This window comes from Trachypithecus francoisi, unplaced genomic scaffold (assembly GCF_009764315.1).
Source record: "Trachypithecus francoisi isolate TF-2019V2 unplaced genomic scaffold, Tfra_2.0 Lachesis_group5, whole genome shotgun sequence".
Classification (NCBI taxonomy): domain Eukaryota; kingdom Metazoa; phylum Chordata; class Mammalia; order Primates; family Cercopithecidae; genus Trachypithecus; species Trachypithecus francoisi.
Window position 1 is genome coordinate 90605319 of NW_022681470.1, and position 17555 is coordinate 90622873.

The 17555-nt window shown below is 37.0% G+C and overlaps 2 protein-coding genes across 2 annotated transcripts; both read left to right on the forward strand.

The window, feature by feature from the left end:
- Positions 1–521: 521 nt before the first annotated feature.
- On the forward strand, positions 522–1691 carry LOC117075413 (olfactory receptor 6N2). The gene has a single exon (XM_033197743.1). The coding sequence runs from the start codon at positions 533–535 to the stop codon at positions 1559–1561; it is 1029 nt and encodes a 342-aa protein (XP_033053634.1). The 5' UTR covers positions 522–532; the 3' UTR covers positions 1562–1691.
- Positions 1692–11555: 9864 nt separating this feature from the next.
- LOC117075414 (olfactory receptor 6N1) lies at positions 11556–12732 on the forward strand. Its single transcript, XM_033197744.1, has one exon. The coding sequence runs from the start codon at positions 11570–11572 to the stop codon at positions 12506–12508; it is 939 nt and encodes a 312-aa protein (XP_033053635.1). The 5' UTR covers positions 11556–11569; the 3' UTR covers positions 12509–12732.
- Positions 12733–17555: the final 4823 nt, after the last annotated feature.

Here is a 17555-nt window from a genome sequence, read left to right on the forward strand (position 1 = left end):
GTAAGCTTTCTGGTGGCAGAGACTGTACATTGCTGAATTTTATGTTCTTTCTGCCTGACACATATTTGTTCAATAAATATGAACCGAACTGAACAATAAGAAAAGATTTGCTACTATATTAATCTCATGCCCAAAATTCACTCTTTAAGACTTAACTGAAGGAAAAACTATGACCTGGGAAGAGGAGTTAGAATGTTTGAGAACAGTCATATAGTACAGAGCTAGAATGTTTGAGGATGGTCTAAATATTGTTTCCTTGAAAAAGTATCTATAGGAAATAGAAAAGTGTTCTAATTGCTTCTTTCTCTCTATTCCCGAATTTTCTTATTTGCAAAATAGGCAAAACAATGGTGCTTATCTCATTGAAGTATAAAAATTAAGTAAATATTGAATGCAAGACACTTGTAAAACTGATGAATAGTTAAGGGCTAATAAGAGTTAGCTATTATTATTTTCAAAGTAATAGTAATAGTAGTGAGAGTAATGGTAGTAATTTTAGTGCTACTTTTAAGTTAAAAAGAGGGAGAGAGAAATGAAGTTTTGGCATGGATTCAGCAGTCATATCAATCCAATGTTTTCTTCTTTTCTTCTTTACCTCAGCCTCCCATTGGATCAACACAACCATTCAAGCCTGGCTGAATTTGTGTTCCTTGGCTTTGCCAGTGTGGGCTATGTCAGGGGCTGGCTTTTTGTCCTGCTGCTGTTGGCATACCTGTTCACCATCTGTGGCAACATGCTCATCTTCTCAGTCATCCGACTGGATGCAGCTCTGCACACACCCATGTACCACTTTGTCAGTGTTCTTTCCTTCTTGGAGTTGTGGTATACAGCCACCACTATCCCTAAGATGCTAGCTAATATTCTCAGTGAGAAGAAAACCATTTCTTTTGCAGGATGCCTCCTTCAGACCTACTTCTTCCACTCCTTGGGAGTTTCTGAATGCTACCTTCTTACAGCCATGGCCTATGATAGATACCTGGCCATTTGTCGGCCCCTCCAGTACCCTGCAATTATGACCACCACACTCTGTGCCAAGATGACTGCTGCTTGTTGGATTTGTGGCTTCCTGTGTCCCATTTCTGAGGTCATCCTGGTCTCCCAGCTCCCATTCTGTGCTTACAATGAAATCCAACACATTTTCTGTGACTTTCCACCTTTGCTGAGCTTGGCCTGCAAGGACACGTCCACTAACATTCTGGTGGACTTTGCCACTAATGCTTTCATAATTCTTATCACTTTCCTCTTTATCATGTTTTCTTATGCAAGGATCATTGGGGCTGTGCTGAAGATAAAAACAGCATCAGGAAGAAAGAAGGCCTTTTCTACCAGTGCCTCACATCTTGCTGTAGTCCTCATCTTCTTTGGGAGCATCATCTTCATGTATGTGCGGCTAAAGAAGAGCTATTCACTGACCCTTGACCGAACACTTGCTGTGGTTTACTCCGTACTAACACCAATGGTCAATCCAATTATCTACAGTCTTCGTAACAAGGAACTCATTAAAGCCATCAGGAGGACCATCTTCCAGAAGCGAGATAAAGCTAGTCTTGCTCACCATTGACTTTCTTCCAATGTCCTTTCTCACCACAATGTTCAATTCATAAAAGTTCTATGTCCCTTTAGCTTGGCCTTGAATATTCTTCCCATCATCACACGTGCTCTGAGTTTCACTTCCTTTCACCTCTTCAAATACTTCATTTCTTTATGGTTTTCTCATTTTCTACATCTCTACTTTTTCCATTTTTTACTTGATCACTTATGTCAGCATTTAAGAATATTTTAGAATCTACATTCTTCTTTTAAAAAATAAGCATGTATATTTCCTTGGTCACACATTTGCATCCAGCTAGAGATCAATTTCTCTGCTCCTTTTTCCAGTCAAACTTCTCAAAACACCGTATCTCCTCTTCTTTACTTCATATTCACTTCTCAGCTTATTCCAATCTTATTTTGGCTCAGACCATCCAACTTTTGTGAAGGCCATTATTGACCTCCGTGCTGCCAAATCCATCAGAAACTTCTTTTCCTTCCTCTCTCCTGAACTCTTGACACATACAACCAGTTTTTATACCTCAACTCTCTTAGCTTTTTACTTCTTAAGTCTCCCTAAATCTCATGACATCATTACCTCCCAATTTTCTTCTTATCTTTCTGGTGAGTCTTTCCCAGCTTTCGTTGTTCTGCTGTGCTATATCTCTAGATACTCAGAGTTATTCTTATGGATTTAAATACGATCTCTGTCTATCACAAGGGCTCTTAAATTTTTATCTCCAAACCACATTTTTTTCTCTGAGATTTAGACTTATATATTCAACTTCCCACTTATCAACAGTGCCTGGATTGGAGTTCTCAATAATTTAAAACTTAACATGTCAAAATTGATTTCTTAAAATTTCTAACCATGAAATCTTGATGCTTTTGTTTCCCTATGTTTCTTCTAGAAAATTTTAAATATTCTATTTTGCTTCCTTTTCTTCCACTCATAATTGCGATCGATTATTAATGTGTGCCAATCTTTTCACAAAATATATTCTTAAATCAATTTATTTCTTATTTGCTTTAGTGTTTCTACCCTGGTGTAAATTGCCAACATCTCTCAAGTGGATTAATATAATAATATTCTACCTACGTTCCTTTCTCCTACTCTCATTTTATTCGAATATATTTTCCACATCAAATATAAAGTAACGTGTTTGAAATCTGAATTGTATATACCATTTGATAAAAACATGAGAAATTCTCAATTGCCCTTAAGATAAAATTAAAAGCCTCACCGTACTTTATAAGGCTAAACAAAATTCTTCCCTGCCTTCCTCTCCAACATAGACTCATACCTCTTCTCCCTCAACTCCCTCTTCCCTAGCTACATGATTACTCTTTCAGGTCTTCAAATACATTATGGATTTTTCTGGCTTCAGGATCTTCACCCTGTTTTTTCCCCAATATTTCATTTGGCTCACTCCTCCTAATTGTGTGATTTTTCTGTTCAAATATCAATTTCCAGTGATGCTAGCTTTGAGAGGACTTCTGAACCCTCAGTCTAATTTATGTCACTCATTTTTATCTCTGAAGTGTGTTTTGCTTCTCTTCAAAATATGTATGGCAATTTATGTGTTTGTGGGCATTTATGTATATATAGATAGATGTAGTTTGTCATTCTTTGCTACAAGCATCTATAAACTAGATTTCGTCTCAAATTATTTCAGTTTTTTAATTTGTCATATGTCCAGAATCTAGCACAGCACCTAAATAGGATGAGTATTCAATGCAAGTGTAATGAATGAAACATGTAATGAATCTTACCCACACCTGGTCAATAACATATTTGGCCTTTAATAATGACATAATGATTCTAATCATTACTGAAACTCTTCCACAGAATGCATTGGTCTTCCCTAGTTGTACTCACCTGTTTTCTGCACATCCCACCTCAACTTGTCTCACATCTGCCTTTTGAATTTCCTTGGATAATACTGGTAACTGGTCCTTACTTAGTCACTGTGCATCATACTAGGTTGTCTTTTCTGGATCTGTATTTAATTTTTACTCACAGACTTCAGTGGGCTGGTAAGCTATCTCTAGAAAATATTCATTTTTAACATGATATGATTATGTGTAAACATAAATTTTCATGTTGTTTAAGAAAATGCATAAGTGTAGGATTGCTAGGACGCATGATAAATGTCTGTTTATAATTAACTGTCTATCTGTCTTCCAAAGACTAGTGCTTTTTGGGTCCCTCCGCTGTGCTGCAATGTGGGGCATGTATAGTAAAAGTCCATTCAGTCTGGACAGCTTTCCTGAGCTGTGGGAATGGGCTTGTCATGAACCCCAGGCTTCTGTTTCTCATTGCTGCCTGTCTATGAGTAACAAACCTGCTTTTCTTGATTTGTTATGTGTTTTGTCTCACCAGATTCATGAACTAGGTAGAGAACCTTTGCATATATATGTATGTCCTTTATTCCAAATCCTCCCTGCTGTCATCCACACTATTTTATCATATATTTTTGTAAAATAAACACACAGTACATTGCTACTATTTTTGCTTTATACAGTCATTTTCTGTGAACAGTGGTGGTAAAAGACATTGCAAAAGGGTGAGAGGTTAGTGAGTATTGAGGAAGTCAATGGAGTTGCAGTTTCAAGTCATGTGATAACATAAAAAAGACCGGCAGTTATGTGCTAAAGTCTGCTCATAGTTTTTGAGAAATGATTGACAACTTATTAGAAATTCTGTGGCACCAATAGCTTGGAATCAGATACAGTGGGAGTATTAGCACTATGCCAATCAGCAAATGTTGTAAATCAGGGCCTTTTTAAAAATGATAGGCTATGTCAAAGCTAAACAATGCAGATGCTAAAGTGGTAAGGACAGATTTAATCAGTAATATACAGATATACAAATATACATACACACACACAAACACACACACACACGCACACACACACACATAGACATAAATTATTTTGGTAGCTTTGAATTTTCTCAGGCAGGCACTTAAAGAGATGCTAGGATCATCTATGGCCTTGAGCTCTTAGAAACTATATCAGTGTTTAAGTCTTTTAATACATGTGGTGGGGGAGGGAAGGTGGGTGGTGAAATCATTTTTGCTGACAGTCTATAGATTTTGTAAGCCAAGATTGAGGTTTAGTCAAAAAGAGAACTAGAGTTCAATGAAGTAGAGAATCTTTGTTAGAGGAAAGTCAGTTGTTAAACATTTACCCCAACACAAGTAGAGACAGAATAACATTTGGAGGGAGGGTAGCAGAACTGATGGACATATTTCAGGGATAGATGATATTCTAGCAGAATTGATGGACATATTTTAGGAATAGATGATATTCTAGCTCACAGAAAAGAAGTAATTGAAATGAAACTGACAGAGGTGGAAACTTTAATTTAAAAGGTAGTGGTTATTTAACCCTTAATTGCCTTATAGGGATTTAGAAAACCTGAATAAACTTTTAGTCATTAAGTAAATAAAATTATTACTTAAACTCTATGTATACAAATCAAAAAACAAAATAATACTTTGACTCAAAAATTATATTATTAGTTAAAAATCTGCTTACCACAAACAAAGTATTAAATACTTGCAACTCAGTTTGAAAAAAATTATCTTCCAGAAAGAAAGTAGGAGATAGAAAAATATAAACTTGGGTGGAGAGTATTGAAAGTGTGGGTGGGATGGGGAAAGTGACAAAAATTATTTAATTCTTCTCATGGTTTATATTATAGTTTGTAAGTACTTTTTTTTATGTTATCACATTTGATTATTACTTTTATATGAGGAAAGTAAATCTTCTTATACTTTTTAAAATTTTTATCTGACAAACAATTATATATGTGATGTTTTGATACATGTACGCAGAGTGGAATGCTCAAATTAGGCTAATTAACATATTCATCACCTCACGTATAGTACTTATCATTTTTATTTTGTGGCAAGAATATTTAAAATCCACCCTTCTGGCAATATTGCCAACCAAGGCTTAATGAAGTGCCTAATGTCACATAAGTATTTGGAAGAATGATTGGAACTGAAATCCAAGATTCTGAAGCAGCACTCTTTACGGAGCAGGTAATATTAGAGTAGAGAGGAGAATGCAGTGGGTAAGACAACATATAACTGCTATAAATATGAGCAACAGACAAGATGAGGAGTCGGCCTTGATGGTATTTATGTCCTCAGTGTCTCCCTGTCCTCAAGCTTTCAGGATCAGAGAAAGTCAGTTACATTTTATAAAGATCCTATCATAATTGAAAGTTGTATGCTTACTCCCAAGTCATGCAATACAGGAACCCATTTGAACCTAGTTTTCACATCAGTTATTGTTATTTACTAAAGGAAGTAATTGCCTTGAGACATGTTCTATCTCAACTTGGACTGGTCGTTATTGTTGTAGTAACTAATAGGTAATGAAGGACTACTAGCTAATGAACTTGCTGTATGTCAGTTCCCTTCCTGAGAGACCACTTTAGTGACCCCAGGAGGTCTGCTCAGAAGGCCCATGGGCTTCTGCCTCTGTAAGAACCCTATCAAGAATCCAGGTTTTATGAGAGAAGAATTTGTTTTATGGTTTAACTTATTCCCACAGGTTCCATCAAAGTGATAAACTTCAACCCCTCCAAGCCCCTGGAGTGGCTGGGTATAATACTGCAAATTACACATAGGAAGTGAGCAGGAAGTTCTCTTTGAATTTCAGACCAGACTCTGAGCAGTGGCCGGGCTTCAGAGTTAAGCTGTAGCAGAGCCCTCCCCACAATCAATCTCTAGGTAAGACTTTATCAAGCAGGTATTTTCATCTTCATATTCCTTCTTAGCCTGATCACTAAGAGACCTAGAAGATTCAGAAATATGGAGAGGTTTTGAATAACCAGGGCCCATAAAACATATAATTCAAACACAGAAACTATTTTTAAAAAACAGTTATTCTGTTTTCAAATGCTATAGTGAAGAGTCTGGCTTCAAAATTAGTAAATTGACTATATTTTTCATTAATTGTGTAAACTGGAACAAGTCTCCTCCCGTTTCTGGGTCCCAGTTTTGTTTGGTTGTTTTTTTTTAAGTGAAGACATTGAGTGAGATAATCTCTAAAATGGCATCCCCCTTCTCACCCCCAGATCTTTGGCCCTATGCCTAAACAATTATGAACTATGAATAATGCAGCTGTGGTATCTGAAGAAAAGAATGCAAGGCATATATTCTAAAAGCTTTCTAGAATTAGGGAAATAAACTAGGATTTCAATGGACCTAAGTAAGATAAATGTAAACTTGTATATGTGGTAGGTTTTAAGAGAGCCCTGATTCCAATATCAGGAAATGGGAGTAGATGAGTAACTGACGAGTGAAAGAGCTGCACAAGTCATCTCGATCACCCTCTTTTTCATTACCCACCATAACTCTGATATATCAGGCATTGTGCTAAGTACTCTAGGAGGTACGACATGGTATGAAGTTTCCTCATTAATTTCAAGAAGCTCACAGAGAGTTGCTTTGGAGTGATAAGACATATGCATGGAAAACAATTGCAGTGCATTACAGGATATATTTGAGGGGACAGTGAGAAAGTACTACTGAGAATTTAGAAGTGTGAAAGAACAGTATTTAACTTAGATGGTTGGGAAAAAATGACAGACTTGAGCTAGAAAATGGTTCAAGTGTCTTTAGACTGATAAAAGATAAAGCGTATTTCTAGTGAGGGTACACTGCAAACAAAGGAGTCTAGGCTAAATACAGAAACTCACTTGGCAAACACTGAAATTGCTATAATGGTGATGAAACGAGTGTTTAAAAACATGACTCTGGACCAGAGCAATAGGGTTGTATCACAGAGCAAAGCAAAGAATAATGGTGAAAGCCAGGTTTCTGGTCATTGGAAGGGACAGTTGTAAACTAAAGTATTTCAAAAATGGAAAGAACCGTCTTATGGGTCAGGAAGCTTCCACTGCTGTAAATCCAGGCAGAGGGTGGATGCCCATTTGTGGGGACATGAATTCCTTTATGAGTGAGAAGATATCAGTTTTTCCTGGGCTGAATCAAAATTAGAAACATAAGTACAATATGAAGTTTGATACACATGATTTATCCTTCTATTTTAGCCTTCCTTTTTGTGATATTTAAAGGTCTTTTCTTTTTATGAACTGTTGGAAATACATAATACATTTAAGATATTCTAACAATCCAATGAAATCCAAAATTATGGGGGCCACTGGAGAGGCATAGTTCCTAAAGCTTTTTTCAACACTAACTTAAGGTTTGTCAGTACTAGAAGTTACAATCATAATTAGAAATAATAAAAGAAATGTTTTTTTAAAAAAGGGAAAACCATCAGTATTTTTGCCATATTAAAGGGGGTGTGAAGAAGAGAAGGAAATGGTCCAAACCTCTGAGAACTGTGAACTTGTAAGATGACGGAGTTGGGGGTGCCAGTTTTCCATGGGAAAATAATACTTGATCTAATCCTGATGACTTTGATTGCTTAGGCAGAGTATGGAGGGAGTGAACAATAGCTGGTCATTAATGAGTGATGATACAATGTATAGTGTGATAATAAGTATTTGGAGTTATGTGGAAACTTTACCTTCTTAGAAAGGAGAAGACAAGATACTGGCTTCTCATATTCAATCTTCTGACCAGCCATCCATGTAGATCTGAAAATTTAGTTAAGGGTTCAGAGTCTAGACAACTCATCTGTGAGTGGGACTGGAGGCCAGAGAAGGAAAGAGGCAGCTCTAGAATAGAACCTTTTATTTATATTTAGAAGGGAAGGAATGTAGAACATCTAGAAAATAAGGTTAGAGAAGGCAGGTATGCATCCAAGACTCGAAGGAAACAGAAGGCAGAATTGGGCACTGGATAGACATGGATATGCAGTGAAAAAAACTAAGACAAAGAAATTTTGGATAATAAAATAATTATGCTAAAGCAAAATCACCCATATAAAAGTCTGGCCCAGAAGTAGGTCTCTGGAATCTTAGTAGAGAAACATCCTATATTAAGTCTTGTATTGAGAAAGGCTTTTGTGTATGGGATGGACATGCTCCCTAGGTTTAGAAAAATGCCAAGAAACATCAGAGTAAACAAAGTTAGTCTGGATAAATTTTAGGATCCTGGAGAGGGAAGAAGCAATAAGAAGACTGGAAGGCAGAAAGAGAAGACTCGGTGTCTTTCGTAACTCTTGGCCTTTGCACAAGCACTCCCTTTTGTTTCAAATACTGTTTTTTCATTTTTCCATCTAAAAAATTCTGACACTTTATTCACTTCAAATAAAAACTATATATTCTGGCAAGGCAAGGTGGCTTATGCCTGTAATCCCAGCACTTTTAGAGGCCAAAGCAGGTGGATCACTTGAGCCCAGGAATTCAAGACCAGCCTGAGCAACATGGCTTAACCCCGTCTCTACTAAAAACACAAACATTTGCTAGGCGTGGTGGCGCATGCCTGTAGTCCCAGCTACTTGTGAAGGCAGAGGCGGGAGGATTGCATGAGCCCAGGAGGTCAAGGCTACAGTGAGCAGAGATCCTGCCACTGCACTCCAGCCTGGGTGATAGAGTGAGATGCTGTCTCCAAACATAATAATAATAATAAATTATGTGTTCTATGAAATTTTCCTGATTTATCTCTACATCCAGCCCATGACTCATAACTCCTACTACATATGCAAATTGGCAGTTATCTTAATTGATTTGCATATTAATTACATATTTATTGAGTTGTAACTATATTTCAGACATGGCTCTAAGCACTTGACATATACCAGTAAACAAAATAGAAAAGAAAAAAATCTTTGCCCTTAAGGAACTTATACTCTCAAAGAGGAGAGAACCAATAAACAATAGGAATAAGAAATAAGTACATTTTACAGATTAGAACATGATAAGTCCTCTGGAAAAAAAGTTAAAAGTTTAGTAGAGAAAGGCAATAGCAGTACAGAATATGGATGTAAGGATGGAGGCACACTGCTGTTATATAGGGTGGCCCAGGTAGTTAAGCTGGTGAAATTTGAGCAAAGATAAAATCAATGAAAGAGCTATCCAAATGGTGAAAGAGATTCAAGAAGAAGGAAAGAGCTACAGCAAAGGTTGTTAAATGATATGTCACTGAATACATTTGAACAATGGAAACGCAGAACCTAGTTTAAAATTTAACAGGATCACTCTGCTGTGTTAAGATGAGGCTACAAGTGGACAGATGCAAGTAGGGAGATCTGTTAGGAGTGAATTACAGTAATAGAGGTAAGATAAAAGTGACTTGGACCAAGGTGGTAAAACACAGTCAGTTCCTAGATATATGAGAGAAAGACAGAAACAAGGATGACTGCAGGAGTTTAGTTTGTCAGTTGGAAGATTGCAGTTGCCATCATTTGTGATGGGGAAGACTAGGGGTAGAGCCCCCAGGAGTTCAGTTTGAGATGGCTCTTAGACTCCCAAGAGGAGATGTGAGTAGGTAGTGAAATATATGAGCCTGGAGTAGGGGAGAAAAATATTGCCTGAGATATGGATTTAGATGTCTTCAACACATTTATAGTGTTTAAAGCTCTGGTATTGGATGGTATTAGCAGATGAGTTGAGTTTATACAGAAGAGAAAAGAAAAGATTAAACACGGACCATGGGCACTGTGACATTGAAAGGGTGGGGCATGGAGGAGAAACTAATGATGCAGAACGAGAAGGAATGACTAATAAGGTAGAAAGTAACTAAAAGTATAGTACCCTGAGAATCAAGTGAAGGAAGTGTGTGAACAGGCAGGATAAATCAACACTGTCAAGAAACATAGATAGTTGAAATAAGCTGAGGAGTGAGAAATGACCACTGGATCCAGGAAATCTTAGATAATTAATGTCTATGAGAAAGGAGGTTTTAATGGTGTGGTGGTAGTGCAAATCTAATTAGAGTGGGTTTAAGAAGGAACTTAAAGAGAGACATTAAAGGCAATGCATATAGCCGACTCTTGGAAGAGTTTTCTTTTAGGGACATAGAAATAGAGCAGTGGCTATGGGATGAGTAAAGAGAAAGAATTTAAGGCTCTTGCTTTTTTGTTTGTTTAGTAAATGAGAATAATAGCAGGTTTTTACATTGATAGAGTGTTCCATGAAAGAGCTGTATAATAGTTAGTTGTTTCCCTATACTCTGTATTAGAATATTAGTTTGTTAGCATCAGGTGCCACGTTTTATTTATCTGTTTAGTCCCTGTTCTAAGTATAATACCTAGAGTACTGAAAATACTCAATTGTTGTTACATTGACCTCAACACAGCAGAGCATGTATATGTAATATCTACAGAAGCAATAAACCAGAAAAGAGCATTTGAAGTTGACAGAGGGGGAAATGGCAGGAAGAATTGATGAAGTGGCCACAGTCTGAAGTTGAAATGCAGAAAGATAGATTTTCCTCCTGTCTTTCTTTGGCTCTTTTATTTACTCCAACCTTCTTATTTTTGACTGGAGCTCTCACCAGTGTCCAAAAGAGGTCTAAATTCTGACCTACATGCCCCTGAAAGATGCTAGCAGACCTGAGTTCTCATAAAGGAATAGGAGGGAGCAGAAGGGAAAACAATTGATTCTTTGGTAGCCAGAAAGTTGAAGAAGAAAACAAATTAAAATAAGAAGTTAGAAAATAATATTCAAATTATATATATTTGGTCCAGTACAGTATCAATATATTATCAGTAAAATGATGATTTGTACCTTAGATGAACAATATGTATAAATGTTAATATATACCTTGGAATAGAAACACTTAAATTTCTAAAATCTATATAGATTCTACTGAGAAAATCAACTGGGTTATAGGATGGATTAGGAAGGCCAAAAATGAGCTGTGTTAGTCAGGGAAGACTAAACATAAAGGTGAATAGTCTGAAGGAGGCTGTTGACAGGAAGGGCAGGGAGGTGTGGAATTGAAATGTTGACCTCTCAAAGCATTTATTGAGAGGGTTTTACTTTGGAGGTGAGTGAAGGGAGGGCAATAGTAATTTGAGGGTTGCCTTCTTGTTAGAACCTCTATAGTTCAACTTTCTTTCTTGTCCTTCCACACTTCACATCTAGGGACATGAATGGTGAGCAATGGACACAGGGAACTGGAGCCAGGTAACAGAATTCATCATCTTGGACTTCCCCCATCTCCAGGATGTCCAGATTTATCTCTTTCTCTTGTTGCTTCTCATTTATCTCACAACTATATTGGGAAATCTACTGATATTTCTGGTGGTCTGCCTGGAATCCCGGCTTCACACACCCATGTACCACTTTGTCAGCATTCTCTCCTTCTCAGAGCTTGGCTATACAGCTGCCACCATCCTTAAGATGCTGGCAAACTTGCTCAGTGAGAAAAAGACCATTTCGTTCTCTGGGTGTCTCCTGCAGATCTATTTCTTTCACTCCCTTGGAGCAACTGCGTGCTATCTCCTGACAGCTATGGCCTACGATAGGTATTTAGCCATCTGCCGGCCTCTCCACTACCCAACCCTCATGACCCCAACACTCTGTGCAGAGATTGCCATTGGCTGTTGGTTGGGAGGCTTGGCTGGGCCAGTAGTTGAAATTTCCTTGATTTCACGCCTCCCATTCTGTGGCCCCAATCGCATTGAGCACATCTTTTGTGACTTCCCTCCTCTGCTGAGTTTGGCTTGCACTGATACGTCTATAAATGTCCTAGTAGATTTTGTTATAAATTCGTGCAAGATCCTAGCCACCTTCTTGCTGATCCTCTGCTCCTATGTGCTAATCATCTGCACAGTGTTCAGAGTTCCCTCAGCTGCCGGCAAGAGGAAGGCCTTCTCCACGTGTGCCTCCCACCTCACTGTGGTTCTCATCTTCTATGGGAGCATCCTCTTCATGTATGTGCGGCTGAAGAAGAGTTACTCACTGGACTATGACTGGGCCCTGGCAGTGGTCTACTCAGTGCTCACACCTTTCCTCAATCCCTTCATCTACAGCTTGCGCAACAAGGAGATCAAGGAGGCTATGAAGAGGCAGCTAAAGAGAACTGGGATATTGGCATGAGTTGGGGCTGGGAGTAGGCCAAGGCTGGGCCTGAGGATATGGTGACCCCAGGGATCAACAGTGGCCAGAGACGAGACACCAAAAATTCTTTTCTATGTGGGATGGTGGAGCTGCAGCAAGTGCTGACTGACTTTCAGTGTTACAGCGACCTTCATACTGTCTGCTGGAGCCACATTAGGTTTGAGACCAGAGACTAGGGAAAGTACACATCCCTTCAACATGATGTGGTGCAGTGATTTTCAAAACTCAGATGTTTATATATCATACTTAGGATTTTTAAAAATCTCTGTCTTAACTATTATATATATATATATATATATATGCATTTTTCAAATTTACTTGACTTAATATAAATATAGGCAGTCATGTCCTAAACAAAATGTGCTAAAGAAAATTTAGAATATGAAATTCATGATTTTTTTGTACCACTTGTAATCATTTCATGTGGAGAAGACTGGTACAGTAGAAAAAAGCACGTTTTTTGAACTCACATATATCTAGATTTAAATCATATTTTGTTCAGTCACTTGCTAATTACTTAATCTTTAGAAAGTAACTTAGCATCTCTGAGTCTTAATTTCATTATTTGGTAATGATATTTTCTTGAAGAGTCTTTTGAATATTAGTGTTAAGATTTGTAAACCACAGTGCACAGTGTCTGACATGTAGGAGATAGTAAATAAATAAGGACTTATTTTTATTTTATTCTGCAAGACCTCTCATCACTATTCTGAGTCTTAGAACAATATCTAGTAAAACACAAATAAACAAAAATACTTTCCAGGTGTTTTCCCCAAAGGAAAGGAGCAAACTAGCCAGAAGGAATACTTGTGTAGTATACAAGTATAGTATACTTGAAAAGTATAGTTTGTCACAGTTCTGTTTGGACAAGTTTCACGTACCTGTCTTAGTGGTCCTAATCTCTATGCCCAGGGTAATGTAAGAAAGTATGGGAGTCGAGTCAGTGGCAAGAAATAGGATTACTTTTACATCAGACCATATCTTTATTTAAGAGATGGCTAATTATTTCCTGAAACATGTGAAAAATAATTCTAAAGTGTAGCATATGAAAGATCTGGGAATTTAATTAATAGCTAATATTATGTATTCTTTATGTGTCCTTCCATGAATGGAGGATCAAATATTAGCTACAGGAAATCTTTGAATTCTATAGAACTTCCTAAGAAGATCACAAAGTATTTTTAATATCACACTTTTAAAGGTATTCATCCATCCATACATTCAATTTAACACATTTATTCAGCTCTTACTATATATCAGACACAGTGTCAGCCCTACAAAAGCAATGAACAAGACATATATATGTCCAGGTCCCATCTTTAGGGTGTTTTAAAAGAGTTGAGAATATAAATATTAAAATTACAATTAATTTACAATTAGTTATAATTAATTATAATTGTGGGAAGTAGTATTAAGATAAACATGCATTCTTTCCTTGAGAAAGTTGCATTTAAACTGAAAACTGAAGAATAAGTCAGCCATTTTTATGAAAGCATGCATAGCAACTATTACATCTATTCTGAAATATTAGAAATTCAGAACTCGGTAGATGAAACAACTTGCCAAAACTATTGAGTAAGTCAGAGTCAGGGACTCTGAATTAAGAAAAATATTCATCCTTCCAGGCTAGGTTTCTCTAACCTTTAAAAGGACCAGGGAAGGAAAGGGAAAGGACTAAGATACAAAAGTAATACTTTAAAACGTAACACCAGGTTATGGGTTTGGAAACAAAAATGCAGTGGCTGAGCGGCTGCCAGGGGTGCTTTGTTCTTTGGAACTTCACTCCCTGTTTAAAAAAAATGATTTAAACAGAGAATGACGTTCTTTGCCCCAGTTTTAGAGAAGTTATTGTCTAACCCCATACTCTGAGAGTTTTTGACTCTTACTAAAGCATTCAATTACAAGACTGATAATTTTCCAAGTCCAAAATAAAAATAACTGTGTCTTATGAAAGTTAATAAATTTCTAACATGAAGGAACAATGCTGCATCATAAATGGGACTCTATTTCTTTCTATTTTTTTTTTTTTTTGGAGTTGGGGTCTTACTCTGTTGACCAGGTTGGAGTGTATTGATCACTGCAGCCTCAAACTCCTGACCTCAAGCAATCTTCCCTCCTCAGTCTCCTAAGTAACTGGTGTTACAGGAATGAGCCATAGCATTTTCTACCTGTGAAATGGTAAATTGCGATTTTGTTTGTGTCAAAATATTATGTAACAGTTTCAGTTCTTGGCCCTGAGAAAGTTACTTTGTGAAATTTGGGGAACTCAGCTATTGCTACTAGGCTTTCAGAAAGCAGAAACTAAAGATTTAATAGCATCCTCTGGAGTTTTCCAACATGTTGGCCCTATATAACTTTTGTCTCATAACAATAGTAAAAATAACTACTAAACATTATAGGCACTGTGCTCAGTATTTTTATATGTATATATGATTTTATATATATAACATATTATATATATAGTCTTTACAATCTATGAAATTCCATATTATAGATAGAAATATTGAGACCCAGAATACCTGTGTCAGTTTTCAAGGTTGTAAAGCTGGTTAGTGGAAAAGCCATGATTCGTGTTTGGACATTAGGATTTTGAAGTTCTCAGTCTTAATGAGACCTTAAGTCTACTCTAATAAAGAGAAGCTTTCTCGTTATTGGAACTAGTTAACAATGGGAAGGCCACCTTAGTTAAATGTTCAAGCAGAGGCTAAATTACCTTTTTTGTCATATGCTGATGAGGAGTTCACATATTTAGATGTAGAAAAAAATAGATGTCTTTTTTTAACTTTTATTCTAAGTTCAGGGGTACATGTGCAGCTTTGTAATATAGGTAAACTTGTGTCATAGAGGTTTGTTGTACAGATTATTTCATGACCCAGGGATTAAACCTAGCACCCATTAGTTACTTTTTCTGCTCCTCTCCCTCCTCTCACTCTCCACTTTCTGGAAGTTTCCAATGTGTGTTGTTCCCCTCCACGCGTCCATGTGTTCTCATCATTTAGCTCCCACTTATAAGTGAGAACATGCAGTACTCGGTTTTCTGTTCCTGTGTTAGTTTGCTGAGGATAATGGCCTCCAACTCCATCAATGTCCCTGCAAAGAATATGGTCTCATTCCTTTTTATGGCTGCATAGTATTTCATGGTGTGTATGTACCACGTTTTCTTTACCCAGTCTATCATTGATGGGCATTTGGGTTGATTCCATGCCTTTACTATTGTGAATAGTGCTTCAGTGAACATACACGTGCATGTGTCTTTATAAAAAAATGCTTTATATTCCTTTGGGTATATATGCATCTGACAAAGGTCTAATATCCAACATCTATAAGGAACTTAAACAAATTTACAACAGAAAACAAACAGCCCACTTAAGAAGTAGGCAAAGAACATGAACAGATACCATCTCACACCAGTTAGAATGGCTATTATTAAAATGTCAAAAAATAACAGATGGTGGTGAGACTGTAGAGAAAAAGGAATGCTTATACACTGTAGAAGGAGGGTAAATTCGTTCAGCCATTGTGGAAGACAGTGTGGTGATTCTTCAAAGACCTGAAGACAGAACTAGATGTCTTCCAAGGTAACTTCAGGTTCAGAGCAAATGAAGACAAATGTCTATTCTTTTACACAGATGACCTTAAGGAAAAGGTAAGAACATCAAACTAATAGGAGAAAGCCCTATACTGAACTAGGGCTGAGACTAAGAAGAAGTTAAGGGGGGTACCTAGAAATAAAGTACTGAAGGATCTGGATAGACTTATTATTTTAGCCTGGCTCCTTTGAGTTCTGTTTCCACTTGGGTGGCAAGTTTTCCATTCTTTACTCCTTCTCCTTCTGTTATCTTAGGCTGATACGTGCATTGCTTATCATTGACATCAAAGGCTGTCCCTTCTCACTCTATCTCATTTCTTCCCACAGGCCTTGATCCACCAATTCTCTCAGCCAGCCCAACCTGTCAATCAGTTAGTGCACTAGCCAAGAACAAAGCTTGGATATTTGACAGATAATCTGTAGAATTATATACTGTGTTCTGGCTATCAGAAGGATGAGAAAATGTTTCTGCTATAAGTGAACCCCTACTTAGTCTAATGAGAGATGTGGGACAAACAAAACTATATTAATTGCAAGAGAAACAAAAAGAAAAAAAAATCAAAATAAGAGCCAATATTGGTCCTAAAATCAGTGCCAGAGATATTAGTGTGAGGAATCTTTCTTAAAGACTGCAGTAGTTTGGAACCAGGTTGAGAAGCTGGGGGCAACAGTATTAAAAATAATTATTTCTGAGATTCAGTCGTAAAGGTTAAGGATATCTTTGTGAAAAGAATCAATGTGCAGGATTGAGAGAGAGAAGAGAATTAAAAAGGGTACACATCTAAAGAGGTTTCAAACACACACAAAAAAACTTCAGAAGGTTTAGAGGAAATAAAATGGCCTAGGGTTGGGAACAATGAGTCCATAGGGATTATCTCATCTCATGACAAGAAAAACAGTAAGTTTTGCGGGTAATGACAGTCCCATTAACAGCAGCAATAATGATTCATTAGACTCCAAGGCCTCCAAAGCCAAGACCACTCATATGATAGCCACTAAGTGAATCCTCTGCACCTAACAGGGTGCCATAGATTTTCTACTCGAACTTTTAACAAATAAATAAATATTGATGACTCGAGGAATAAACCCTTTCACCACTTAACGTATGATAACTTGTCATTACATTTACTTATTGAATACCATGTTTCCTTTAGAACTTTTCTTAAGTTTAGGGATTAGGATGAAAGCCTCTGAACTAGGTGTAAGATCATGGTCAATAAAGACATGGCTCTGGGACCAGACATAATGAATTTCTGCCTTAGATTCAAAATAATTATCTCTGTGTACTTGGACTAGTTATTGCAACTCTGTGTATCATGTTTCTCATGTAAAAAGTTCATACTTATTACATAGAATTGTTGATGATAAATGAGATAATCATGTTAGGAAATTGTTAAAAATGAGTATTAAATAGCCTCAGGACTAGAAATGATCTTA

Coding starts and splice junctions, on each gene's coding strand:
- LOC117075414 (XM_033197744.1), top strand. CDS start 11,570: ATGGACACAGGGAACTGGAGCCAGGTAACAGAATTCATCATCTTGGAC.
- LOC117075413 (XM_033197743.1), top strand. CDS start 533: ATGAAGTTTTGGCATGGATTCAGCAGTCATATCAATCCAATGTTTTCT.